General features: G+C 37.2%; 1 protein-coding gene and 1 pseudogene across 1 annotated transcript in view; both read left to right on the top strand.

Annotated features, from left to right (window-relative positions):
- The window catches only part of LOC145651154 (uncharacterized), a 139,265-nt pseudogene extending 131,818 nt beyond the window's left edge, over nucleotides 1-7,447 (top strand).
- LOC145656918 (uncharacterized) overlaps nucleotides 1-12,442 on the top strand; it is a 234,143-nt gene extending 221,701 nt beyond the window's left edge. The window contains exons 6-7 of the mRNA XM_081709958.1: nucleotides 11,365-11,396; nucleotides 11,710-12,442. Coding sequence (XP_081566084.1) covers nucleotides 11,365-11,396; nucleotides 11,710-11,826 — 149 coding nt within the window. The 3' untranslated portion in view covers nucleotides 11,827-12,442. The remainder of the gene's footprint in view (nucleotides 1-11,364; nucleotides 11,397-11,709) is intronic.
- The last annotated feature ends 1,597 nt before the right edge of the window (nucleotides 12,443-14,039 follow it).

Here is a 14,039-nt window from a genome sequence, read left to right as displayed (position 1 = left end):
ATGGGAGCAGTGTCAGTTGTCCTTTAAATATTCTGCAAATAGATGGGTCTTCAGTCTACGTTTGAAGACTGCAAGGGACTCAGCTGTACGGACAGCAAGTGGGAGTTTGTTCCACCATCTTGGAGTCAGGACAGAAAACAGTCTCGATGCTTGTCGTCCATGAGTCCAGAAGCAAGGTATTTCAAGCCGAGCCGTACCTGAGGTTCGAAGTACTCAAGGTACAGATCGGGCTTTGACCATTGACCGCATGTATGAAGGGGCTGGATATACTTGCATGAATAGAATAAAGAATTTGGGCTGTGTTATTTTTGCAATGGTAAGGTCTTAATAAGGAAGTGAATCTGGAGTGATGTTGATAATAAAAAAGTGGAGTGATGTTTCCAGTAGACACAAACCATTACACAATGTCTGTTTTTGTTTGTCAAAAAGAGGCATTCAGGTTGTGCAGTAAAGGCTTTGAAGCAGATGTTGTAAAACATTCCATTCAAGCTTACCACATAAGCACAGATATCACGATCTGTGTGGTATACAGTGTTATGATCTGTATGGTATATAGTGGGGCGGGGGGGGGGGGGGGGGGTATACAGTATTATGATCTGTATGGTATACAGCATTATAGATAAATCAGTGCCATTACCAGGCTGGTGTCTCTTTCACAGTAACCCAAGATGAGGAGAGGCCAAAAAACAGATTAATGTTCAGGACATAATTTTGACAGCTCCAAATTCAAAATAAGTATAAACTATGTAAATATTAGAAAAAAAGAAAAAAAAAAGTTAAATAAGCTTTAAAAAAAAAAAAGATTGGAATACTCCCTAAGAACTAATGATTTTCATACACTGGCTACATGGAGGGGTTCACACTTTGTCCAAAAGAACATGCATAACTATAGTGAGATTTCAAAAATGACAATTAAAGGCTAATGGTGGACAATAGTGAACAATGCCTACATCAAACACCATTATGACTGACGTGGACTGTGAATTTTCCAGTGCTGGTTCTTCAGATTCCAAAGATATTTTTGAATTTGTTGAAGATGACAGTCGGGGTGACTGTATGTCATAACAACGAAATTCAACCATTTAGATTTGAGACAGATAGAAAAAGCTGCACCAGAGAGCAACAAACAACCTGAACCAGTAGTCAGAATTAGGAATTCCCACTGGTAAAAACAGGTAAAAAAAACTTTGATGTTACACTTAAAACTTATCCTAAAAGTAAAACGTATTACAAAAAGTAATCTTGTTTATTAACAATCATTTATAGCATGGGCATTTGATCTATCTACTGGTTATATTTCTCATTTTACTAGCTTGGTATGTATCTAGCTAACTAACTATGTAATAGTGCTCTCTTTTTTCTAATAACCAATGTCTTAGCTAAGCTAGAGAATACATTTGCAATATTAGTCTAATGTGTGTTTTTGGTACATTAGTCATGTGCCTTGGTTATATGAATCTAGCCTTAAAATGTATGCATTATTACCTTATTTTCCACATGGCTGACTTGAATTTGTAGTGCTAATTTGTACACTGAAAAAATAAAACTGAATTAAACTGACAATGTGTTAAACCATACAAGTGTTTGGAAAGATGCTGGATCATTATGGGAAATGTAGCTAGTTAGTTAGCTAAATAACATTAGAAACGTCGCACTGAGCTATAAATGACAATAACTAGCTAGCTAAACACCAATGTTCCGTTATCGTTATTGTTGTAAAAGCGATCTAGGTTGAATTCGTAATCATAAGATACTCTATAAATCTCTAATTCAACTACGTGGAGTAGTTTTAGTGTACTATAGCACCAATCTTAGCAAGTCACTCATGTAGCTACAAACCTAGCTAACGCTAACTAGCCAGCAAGGCTACCTAATGTTAGCTAATGTCAACCAAAATGGGTGAAGTAATTGCACTTACCCTGTTTACTTCCATACACACAAAGGCTCCTGAACATCTGTTCAGTTTCTTTACATGCACATTTTGTTGGAAAAGCAGCAGTCTTAAGATCAAGTCGTCGTGTGACGTGTCAAATGTGACATTTGTCTGTAATTTCATCCTTTTTCTTTGATTACTTCAAACACCATTTATCCAAAGACACGGATATTTGTATATGAATAAACTTTAGCTTTCTAAAATCTTTTTAAAATACTGCGCTCCAGAAAGGTTGGTGAAAATTATTTTTGCTGTCCTCTCATCAAGGATACATGTCTTTAATGGTTTTGCTTGATCCGAGTGCAGCCTCAGGAACAACTGACATAACATGTACACGTCACGGGACGCCCCCCAAATCACGTGGTACGGCCTGCCGTGTGCAGGGGGTTTACTCTTGTTTTTGGCACCTGTACGGGGTTAATTGTTAGTGTTTGTTAGTCTATTTAAAGCCCTGTCGGTGCGCCCCTCACTGTTGGTCATTGTATGTTTGTCTACCAAAGCTTATGTTAGTATCCATGTTTGTCTAGCCTGTGTACATGTTACAGTCGTTGTTTGTCAGGGTTTAGTGTGTTTATGTTTTCTGTTAATGTCATGTGTGAATGCCACCATTACTGTCTGTGTTGTATATAAATAAATGTCACCGTCACCGTCGAGGGAGTCTGAGCGTCCTGTTCCACGCCCAATGGCACTCGGGCTAGTGCTACAGTACATCTCACTCAGTGCCTGAGTGAACTTTCATACCCATGTAGATCACATGTTGCTGGTTATTGGTTAGTACTTTGAATGCTGAAAGTTAAAGCAGGGGAAGAACATTTTCATACAACTCTCTGCGCTTTGGAATAAGCTTCCAGACATCAGGACTCCGACACAGTCTTTGTTCATAAGTCCAGGTTGAAAACCTATTTGTTTACTCAAGCTTTTGGAAATTTGTTTTCAGGTTAGATTATTGGTGCAGCTCTTGGTATCTTGGTTAGTCATTTCATTAATCTTATAAGCTACTATTGTTCATTTAAAAAATCAGCTTTATTTGTAATGTGTTTGCTATCCTGTGTTGGCCAAAGGAAGATGGGTTCACATTCTGAGCCTTGTAAAAGCACCACACAAATCAACTTTAATTTGAAATTTGACATGAGGCTCAAGTTTACCCAAGGTGTTGCGAGAACCTTAGTTGTCTTCACAGAATTGAGTCCTGCTTTCCACATTGGATTGGAGAGCTGCTCTCAGTTTCCGCTAGAAGGACTGGATGCAATGCTGTGATTTGGGCCAGCTGAGATAGGTGTGTTTCTTGATTAGACCTCTCATCCTGTAGTATGGAGACAACGGATGTGTGGGAATATCCTCCAGGAACACCAGGATGAGGACGTCATTTTTCTCATCAAAGAGTCAAAACTTGCCACCTGGATCTCTCTAGAGCACCACTCACTCTCCAGGTGGTGATGACTGATCACACAGATGGTCTTTTGGCTGCTGTAGATACCATCCACAATGTTATCTATGATGGGTTTTCTTGGCTGGAAGTCCCTGTGGTACAGACACAACCTCCAGCCCTGCTCTCCCTTTAGCTGGGGTAACCGCTCTCTCATAACCGCACGAGTTTATATCAAGATCAGTCGCTCGACTTCCTTTGAGATTTGATGGGTAGCTGCACGTGAACTGATCAGCATTTAAAACTTGTGTTTCATTTTTGGTGTTTGCCCAGTCAACCAGGTGTTGTCACATTCACATGAAAAATCATTTACTTGTAAATCCAAATTGGATACATTTGAGAGTGACGTAATTATAGTCTTATTAATCACACTTAATCTCCTAATCACCAAAGTTTGTAATTTGCTTTTGTGTAACGTGTCGCCTGAATGAGAAAATCCAGTGTTTGTATCCTTACTTGAATCATCATGAGACTGCTGAGTTTCTTAACTGGCATAAATACAGTGATTTTAAATGATTTTTGCTGAGGTCCAGTCACCACAATTATTGTTATATAAGGTGTCAGGATGTATACAGTTAATACTGAGATTTCCAGTAAAGAGTATCTTTAAGCATCTCCTCTGGGTCACCTCTGTATGTCTCAGGGGTAGCAATGAGGCATTTCAATCCTTCCGGAACAGTTGAGGTAGCGGGAAGGGTGGCTCGTTGTTCCGGTCTCGTGGCCAGGCGATTAACGTGCTGGCTGAGGTTCAGAACCAGCGAACGTATTTCCCCAATCTCCTGCTGCTACTCCACAGCCACCATCTGGTTAGCAAACAGGTGAGTCCAATCAGGGCTACTTGCCTCGCTTCTCAGTGGCTGCACATTCTGTGACGTCGGCGGTTCGGTGGAAGTGAGAGGCATGGTTGTGAGAAAGTGCTCTTTATTTTCCATTGGGTTCTTGATGATGGAAACACTTAACAAAATACAGAAGTTATAGTCTTCTCAAAGTAACGCAGTCACTTGCCTTGACATGTCAATGGACCACTGATGTACAGCCCCGTCTCCTGGGATCTGTGGGTTTAAATATGGCAGAAAGTAAGTAAGGAACAGGTGAAGGTAATCAGTAATCAGGACACTGTGAACGGGGCAGGTAAGAGGTGTGATCCTTAGCAGGAGTGGGTGTGTCCTTCCTGCTATCCGGCTGACCAAGCATGACAGTCTAGGTTATATGCATTTAGGTTTATGTGCATTTAGGTTTAAATGTATGTATTATTATTACGTTATTTTCTGCATGGCTAACTTCAGTGAATTGTTGTGCTAACTTCGTTAATTGAAATAAACTGACAGTGTTAACCACTGAAATCTTAGGAAAGATGCTGAATCATTATGGGAAATATAGCTAGTTAGCTAAATAATGAACATTAGAAACTTTACACTGAGCTGTTAATGACCTAGGTAAACACAAATGTTCAGTTATCATTATTGTTGTACAAGCAATCTATAAGATATAAGATACTCTATAAATCTCTGTAATTCAACTATGTGGAGTAGTTTTAGTCTAATATGGCACCAAGCTTTGCAAGTCACTCAGTTAGCTACTAACCTAGCTAACGTTAACTGTTAAATGTTAAATGTTAAACTGTTAAATGTTAACTGTTAAATGTTAAATGTTAGCTAATGTCAATTAAAATGGATGAAGTAATTTAACTTATCCAGTTTACTTCCATGCACACAGAGGCTCTTGAACACCTGTTTAGTTCTTTACATGATTATATTGTTGGAAAAGCAGCAGTCTTAAGATCAAGTTGTTGTGTGACATCCCAGAGGTGTGGTAAAGCAGTACAGATAACGGAGTAAGCAAATGGTAGTTTCCAACGGGCCCTTTTAAAGCTGACAAATGTCCTTTTTAAAAATATTTTGAGATCTCTGTGCCACCTGTGCACGGGGGTCCTGCTGTACATTTAATTATTTCGGCCAAAGACAACACATCTTTATGCATCACCATACAGTTATGCATATAGTTCAACTTCTGGCGTTGTTGTCCACCATCTACGTCACACGTATGAAGTTTATGACAGATTCCGACGACAGTGGGCGAGGCAAAACAAATATTTAAGCCGTTTTCCTTGAGTGTGTAAAACAAATGTTCTAACTAACAGTAATCACAAGTTAAAAAATCAGCTTTAACGTCATTTATGTGTTTGACACTTTCATATTAGCCGGTCCTTAGCCTTTAAAGGAATACTTCAGTGAATATAATACACTTTTCATCTTATCCTAAATGTGGCGTGTAACATTTGTTTGTAATTTTGTCCTTTTTCTTTGATTTGTTCAAACACCATTTGTCCAAAGACATATTTTTATATGAAAAAAACTTTAACCTTCTAAAAGCTTTTAAAAATAAAGGCACAGTTGGTGAAAATTATCTTTTGCTATCCACTCATTGTAACGCGAGGTGGACAGAATGCCGCAGGGCGAGGGGCATGATGTACAGACTCCAACGTCTGGGACGTACATTTATTAACATTTAACATAGAACACGAACGGCACCCACAAGAATCAAACAAAATTAATACAAACAAGAAACGGTTAACTCTAAGTACAGAAGATAAACACGTATATATCTAACAACAACAAATATAACGTTTAACATCACCATTGACAATAACACCACGCTAACGCGTTATCTCAACAATGACCAACGACGCTTCATACCCTGACATGGGTTTAAATACACATAGACATAACAAGGTGCAGGTGTCTGCAGGCGTGGCCACAAACGAAGGCCCTCCCACTGCACGTAGCTGGCCAAACCACGTGCCTCGCGGGAGGCGAGCGTTCTGTGACACTCATCAAGGCTACATGCTTTGTTCTGAGTGCAGCACCAGGAACAAGTGAGAAAACATGTAAAGCTGACTGAGTACCTGCCTGAACTTCTATTCTGTTCTGAACTTTCATACCCACGTAGATCACATGGTGCTGGTTATTGGTTAGTACCTTGAATGCTGAAAGTTAAAGCAGGGGAAGAACATTTTCCGACAAATCTCTGCAGCTTTGGAAAAAGCTTCCAGACATTGTTCAGGACTTAGACACAGTCTTTGTTCATAAGTCCAGGTTGAAAACATATATTGTTTACACAAGCGTTTGGAAATTTGTTTTTAAGGTTAGATTGGTGTAGTTCTTGGGGTTCATGGGAACAGAGGTAAGGTGCACGTCTGCCAAATGCTAAAAATGTCAAATATAGAAACTGGAGGTTCTGGTTATTGTATTTCACAGGTGTGGGCACTACACATTATCTACTGACAAGATAACAAGTTAGAGAGCTGGTCAATTATGGTCAAGTTTCAAGAAGGCATCTCTTTACCACTAGGGGGCAGACATACGTCACTAATCAGGAATATGTCTTGATTCTCCAGTGACATCACTGAGACATATTTGTTTTACAGACACAAAACTAAAAACACCTAAAACTGCTGTGCATCTTGTTCAGTAGTTACATGTACTTCACTTAGGTTATAACATTTTTATTTTTAAAGTTTCATTTTTACCTTTAAAAAAAAGCTATATTGTTATTTATTTATTTTTGTTTTACATATTTTAACATTTATTGAACTCATTTCCATGTCAGAGTTGTTCACTGCATAATATTTTATTATGTTTGAAGTTTTTTATTTTTTATTTATGTTCATGTTACAAACTGCTCCCTCTACCCACTGCTGGCACTGTTTTCCCACCTGTTATTCTTTATAGGGCTCATGGTTACATGTCTTGTTTTGTCTTGTCTTTGTGAGCACTCTCACTGGTTGTACTGGTTGTACTGGTTGTACTCTCTACCTTTTTATATACAGTCAGACTTTTTGATCTTTGCATTCTTTGAAGCTGCATTACATTTTTTGTTTCTTTCTGTTTGCTGATAGTTACCAACCTGGAGTGTAAACCAGCTCATGCAGTCGGTCACAGCACTGACCTACCTCATGCAGGATGTTGTAGGACAGCTGAGTGAATGTGTTAAATGTGGCTTAACAGACACTCTCACTTGGCTAGCTTCACCCTAAACCTTCCTTCATCGCAAAGAGAGCACAGCGCTACAACGTCAGAGACCCCTGAACACATAGAGATGTGGCATTGAAATTCAAACTCATATTCTACTAACATAACCCAGCTCTCCACTTGTTCAAACATGGTTGAAGATTTCTGTCTTCTATTTTTGTAAAGGCTGTAAATTTTCTATGCTTATGTTTAGTTATAGTTCTCTGGTTTAATTTTTAGAGGGTGTAGTGGTGTAGTGCTTTACTGTAGTAGACAAATTCTCAGCACAATAAGAGACTTTGGGAATGGCAATTTATAGACTGCAGCAACGGTATGGGTTCACTTGTAGTGGATCATAAACCCAAATATTACATTAATTTCCAGTTTTTTAAATGTCTGTTTAACATCGCTTACTTTAGCTTAATTTAGCTCATCTTTTGTGTATCTTATGTCTAGAGCACTGTGTGATGGAAACAGTTCTGTGTGGATGTGTGTGCACATCTGTGCACTGACAGTTTGCTTTTGCATGAACACAAAGGCCTTTAACCACATCAAAGGTTTTGGACTGCTCACTTAAGAGCTATTTTTTTCTATTCATACTGCACACCAAGGTCTGGGTGCTTTCCATCCTCAGTGTGGACCCTGTCTTTGCGCTTTGCATTAGAACCTTGAGCACTGTTCTCAGTAGATACCCTTGTCACTCCAGTGACTGGTTTATTGTTGACTGATTACAGAAGTTCACCTGAGGAACCAGAGAGAAGGTGGAGGGTTAATGTTGTTCCAGTGGTGATTGGACTACTTGGGGCTGTGACCCTTAAGCTGGAGAAGTGGCTCTAACAAACCCTAGGAATTACAAAACTGATCTCAGTCCAAAGAGAGCACTCCTAGGAACATCGAAGGCTCCAAAAAATTAGTGTCAGGGTGGGGACATGACACATGAAAATCTATGAATACATCCAAGCCATTTACCCCAAGGATGAATAAATGTTTCAGACAGATGGAGGACACGGTCACCATGGAAGCAGAGAAGGTGTCATGACAGGATAAAGTCCTCCATGGAATGTATCAGTGATAGAAGGTTGAGATGGCTGACATAAGATAATCCTACCAATGGCTGGAGAAGGCAGGACTGAACACAGGGGCACTAATTATGGCAGCACAAGTACAAGCACTCAATATCATCGGTGGAATCAGTGGAAACTGGGGTGCATCACACTGGACAAGCAAACTGTACCACGGAGCCACTTAGACGGTCCAGTACCATATACACTCAGAGACACAACCAAGCAGTGGGGATAATACAGGAGAACATCTTACAAGGAGCCACAGAGAATTGTGAAAAAAACTAAACCAATATTTTGTGAGACCTACAGAGTGAGACAAATTGTAGTGAACTAAGCAGATATTGTGCCAACAGATGAATAGTAAAATGTTTATTTATTTATATACATATTGAGGTCAGGACTCTGTGCAGGCCAATCAAGTTCTTCCACACCAATTTCACTCATCCATGTCTTTGTAGACCTTGCTTTGGGCACTGGTACGCAGTCATGTTGGAACAGGAAGAGGCCATCCTCAAACTGTTCCCACAAAGTTGGAAGCATGAAATTGTCCAAAATCTCTTGGTATGCTGAACCATTAGCAGTTCCTTTCACTGGAACTAAGGGGCTGAGCCCAACTCCTGAAAAACAACCCCACACCATAATCCCCCCTCCACCAAACCTTCCACTTAGCACAGTACAGTCAGACAAGTACCATTCTCCTGGCAACCGTCAAACCCAGATTCATCCATGAGATTGGCAGACAGAGATTGGCAGGAGATTGTCACTCCAGAGAACACGTCTTCACTGCTCTAGAATCCAGTGGCGGAGTGCTCTACACCACTGCATCCGATGCTTTGCATTGCGCTTGGTGATGTGGTAGACCCTGCTGTTCTTTTTCGTGGCCTACTACTTCATGGCTGAGTTGCTGTCATTTCCAATCACTTCCACTTTGTTATAATACCACTGACAGTTGACTGTGAAATATTTAGTAGAGAGGAAATATCACGACTGGACTTATTCCAGAGCTGGCATTCTATCACGGTACCACACTGAAATTCACTGAGTTCCCGAGAGTCACCCATTCCTTCACAAATGTTTGTAGAAGCAATAATTCCAAAACTAAGCTTTGGTGAGACTTAAGAGACAGACTTAAGACAAAGTCATAGTGAACTAAGCACATAAACAATAGATAACTACCAGAAAAACAGCAGTGCTGGTAAGTATGACAGTCCAAAATGGTAGTAATATTATAAATGATGAAAGATGATACATTGGATAAATACTAGAGTCAGAAAGAGAAAAAAAAAATATAGAATGTGGAAAGTTAAAACCAAGGTTGTCCAAGTCTTGACAGGAGCACTTGGGGACATTGATTAATGATGACATTTATTTATTTTTGTCTTTATTATCTATTGTCAATGTCTATTATGATCTGTTTATTTATTTGTTATTAATTACATTTTTTTATATTTCCGCTATAATGATGATTCATTTTCATGTATTGTATAAGCCACACCTCCTACAATATAAAGCACAGTTTTATTCACGTCACATTTCCTCTTCGTGTCTACTCTGATAACAGTGATGGCTTGTATTTCGGTTCTGATTCTCTTTTTTCATGGCACGGGTAAGTAATATTAATTTCATTTACATTAAATAGACAGAGCAAACTTTATTGTTTTGAAGAAGTCATAAAGATTATACTTTTTCAGATGAATGTTTTTATACTGCCTGCCTCAGACAGTTCATGTTTTTTTTTCTATTTTTGTTTATTTATGAGTTACAGATTTGATTGCAGTGACTCTGGGCTCTCCAGACACTTTAATATTGGTGGCAGAACCTGGTGATGATGTCACCATTTGGAACCAGTATAACCAGATAGAACCAGGTCACATATATTGGTTCAAGCACACAAATCATTCTGTTCCACATCGTGTTGCGTGCCAGTTGTATTTAAAATATTCTCCATCTCGCCCCTGTTCTCTTGTTAATCAAAGTAAACATAATGTGATGACTGTAAACTCCCAGAACACCTCTCTGACAATAACTGGAGTGAATTACACTGATTCAGGACTGTATTACTGTGGCATTCCACGAAGCACTCAAATTTCCTTCAGCAATGCTACATATTTACAAGTGATAGGTAACATTTTGTGATGAATCTCATTATATTACTCATTCACAAATATTTATGTTGTTTTAAAGATGTTTCTGTATTATGATGTTCTTTATTGAATCATGTGACTGTCATAGTCACTTAAAACATTTTGTTTCAGAGCGAAATGAAACACATTTCAAAAGAACATTTGAAGAAGGTATGTTATATCTTGTTATATTCTTTAGCTGATCAGGTAACTTTCTGTGCAAAAGAATCACATTACATTACATATTTGATATTCAATAGTTATGCACTATAGAGAAGTAAAATTATGTTTAATATTAAATTCATGAAATTTAATAAATCATTAAACTGTTTTTTTGTTGTTGCTTTCTAGAGAAAAGTGAAACACCATCCATGTGATCTCATATTCATTCATATTCATATATTGAACCATCCTCTCTTAATTTCGTGGTTTATATTCTGCTGTTTAAAATTTGATTGTAAATAATTAACTGAAAGACATAGATGAAATTCAGTGCAAAGTCACATGTACAGATTTAAAAATAACTCCTTTCTTTACATCTCTTCTCCAGCTCACTGCTTTTCCAAAGTCTACTTCATGCTGACAGTAGTGTTCGGTGGTGTGATTGTGATTCTCATCAGTGTTCTTCTAGTCATGTTGAAGAGGAGAAAACAACACCAAAACGGTATTGCTGATACTGTTTAAAACTGAACCATTAAGATTTTAGGCATGTTCAAAAATACAAATCAGAACAAAAACTAAAAAACTATGTTATATTGTTAATGTTATATTAATAATAGAGATAATTTATTTTGACTGATTCTTACAGAAACTGACTTTAAAGTACAACAAGAGAAAGAGGTAATTATGAAAATACATGATGTTTGAAACCCACATATATCTGGAAAGAAAGAACACCTTTATTTAGGAGAAGATTTACTTAACATGTTCTTAAATTTCTCCAAAAGCAGTCTAACTAATTGTGATCAAATTAGAAAGGTTTTGGAACAGTAGCTCTTTTACAAATAAGGAATCATAAAATATATAAAGAATCAGATCTTAAAATAAATTTCATGACTATAATAATACAGTGAATTTGGATATTAGTATTGATTAAAGGAATACACCATTGATAAAAGAATTTATCATCTAGTTGTAATTTTTTGTACTATAGCAGGAGCAAGATTCTAAATATGCTGATCTACAGTTTTCTGATAAGAAAATCAAGAAATCAGGGAGACACACTGAAGTGGTGGACACTAAGGTTGTATATTCTTCAGTAAGAAACTAGCAGTGTACTGTGATAGAACAAAGTTATACATCATTCCTTCATTGTTTGGAACAGCTTTACATAGTTAATTATTTTAACCAACAACAGCCATAAGAGGCTGTGATCTCTGCCATATTTTTCATATCTGTACTCTCTAGTTTTGACAAACACAACCAGAGAAAAGTGTCCGTGTCATCGAACACAAAAGCATCAGATACTATTTGAAGATCTGTAATTGCATTTGAGCAGTTAACGTGATGTACTACAAACTGGATTAATTTGGGAGGTTGATGTGACCAGTGCAAGAATGGAGAGTATGTTACTTATATTCATGGTAATTTGCTGTTCATAGTGTAGAAAAATAAAAATTAAATAAAAAATTTATATATATATATATATATATATTGCATGTATTGTAGGACAACATGTGTTCACTGTATAACTAAATAAAATGCTTAAAGCATAGGGGTAAATGATACATATTAAAAATGTGTGTGTGTGTGTGTGTGTGTGTGTGTGTGTGTGTGTGTGTGTTTGCACGCATGTTTTTACGTGAGCTAAATTACTAACACATGATGTTGTGATGGTGACTGATACGCATATAAATGTGTTCCAAACAGAAAAGGCTCAGTTTGATTTGTTGTGATGTAAATTTAATGAAATAAGTATTTGGAATCATCAATTGTTTTAATTAAAGTATATTCTTCAGACTGGTCTTTTGGTTCAATCTTCTTTTTAAGTAAATCATATGAAAAGGATTTATATTATGTGAAACCACCATGAGTTACTTCATATCTACTGACTCATCACACTTGCTGAAGTGTTAAGAGGTTAGATCTGATTTCTGTGTTCACATTAACAGAAAATTTTGAAACCAAGCTACCGTAAATTAATTTCTATTCACAATGTAAATAATCTGGAATTTTATCATAAATCTGTGATTATTCAAAAAAATTAATTATTCACCTTTGTAAAAAAAAAAAAAATTAAAAATTGAATGTTACTTGAAACATGTAGTGACTTAACTTCTAAACATGTCCTTACATTAATAAAATTAACTGTTTAAAAACGTGCAATGCTCAGTGTATCTGGTCGAGGAGACAGAAGTGATTGTTCTAAAGCCCTTTTGTTGATGTTTGAGGCAGAATAAATACAGACGTAATCAAACAGACAAATGGAAGGCTTGGTCTTCTACAAAAAAGAGGAACAAGATTTTTTTACTCAGTCATCTTCATATTTCATTTTTCATATCAACATATTTCAGTCCATTACTTTTGATGTAACATCATATTTGAAACAAAGAGTGTTGGCAACGTGTGTGTGTGTGTGTGTGGCTTCAGTACATCATGGTCTTTGTGGTCTCCTATGAGACTATGACCTCCAGCCATTTTCACACACTGCTTGCTGCATGACAAACACCCAAACACCAGTTTCACTACTTACACTCTTCACTTCTCTTTCCACATAAATAAATCTCGTAAATAAACTTTACAGGTTTACTGTTTAATACAGATTTTCTGAGAGAGCCATTTTTGCAGATATTGTAATACATTTGTTGTAAATTATATTTACTGTTTTCTTTGTTTTGCACATTAATTTATTGCATTAGAATCTGCTATTAATGAAATGAGAATGCCACAGAAATCGTTATTCAGCGTTACATCTACAGGAATGACATTTGCTATCATTCTCTCATGCATATGTAGGTCTAGAGTCACTGGTTTAGTTCCATTATGAACATTATGAGAATTTATTCAGATAAAAAGTGAAACAATAAATGTATTAAATTTATCTAAATAAAAATGAAAGAATGAATGTGCAAGTAATTGTCACTTTCATTTTCAAAACATTTATGTTTAACGTGTGTGGCCCAAGTGGAACAACGAGTGGGAGGCAAGTGATCCATGACATTATGTAAATTATGTACACTACTAACTCTCATTATAACTTCCTTTCTTACCCCTGCACTGATCTGTGTATAAACCAGGTTGGTGGTTGTTATTCAAATGTGACCTCTGGCAACATTTTTTTCAGCTTGCGACTGAACTAAGAACAGAATGGAAGCTCTCACATCTCTGTGGTTAAAATACACCAGAGCTCATTTTGCACAACTGAAGAAAAGACAAAAACAAGTGTGTAAATGACACAGTGTGACCACTGGCAACATTTTCTCAGCATGCAGCTAAAGAACAGAAGGGAAGCTTTCATATCTCTGTGGTCAACAAACTTCAGCA

The sequence above is a fragment of the Electrophorus electricus genome, chromosome 1 (genome assembly GCF_041902795.1).
Source record: "Electrophorus electricus isolate QZ-2024a chromosome 1, ASM4190279v1, whole genome shotgun sequence".
NCBI classification, from domain to species: Eukaryota; Metazoa; Chordata; class Actinopteri; order Gymnotiformes; family Gymnotidae; genus Electrophorus; species Electrophorus electricus.
This window is presented reverse-complemented; position numbering and strand designations above follow the sequence as displayed.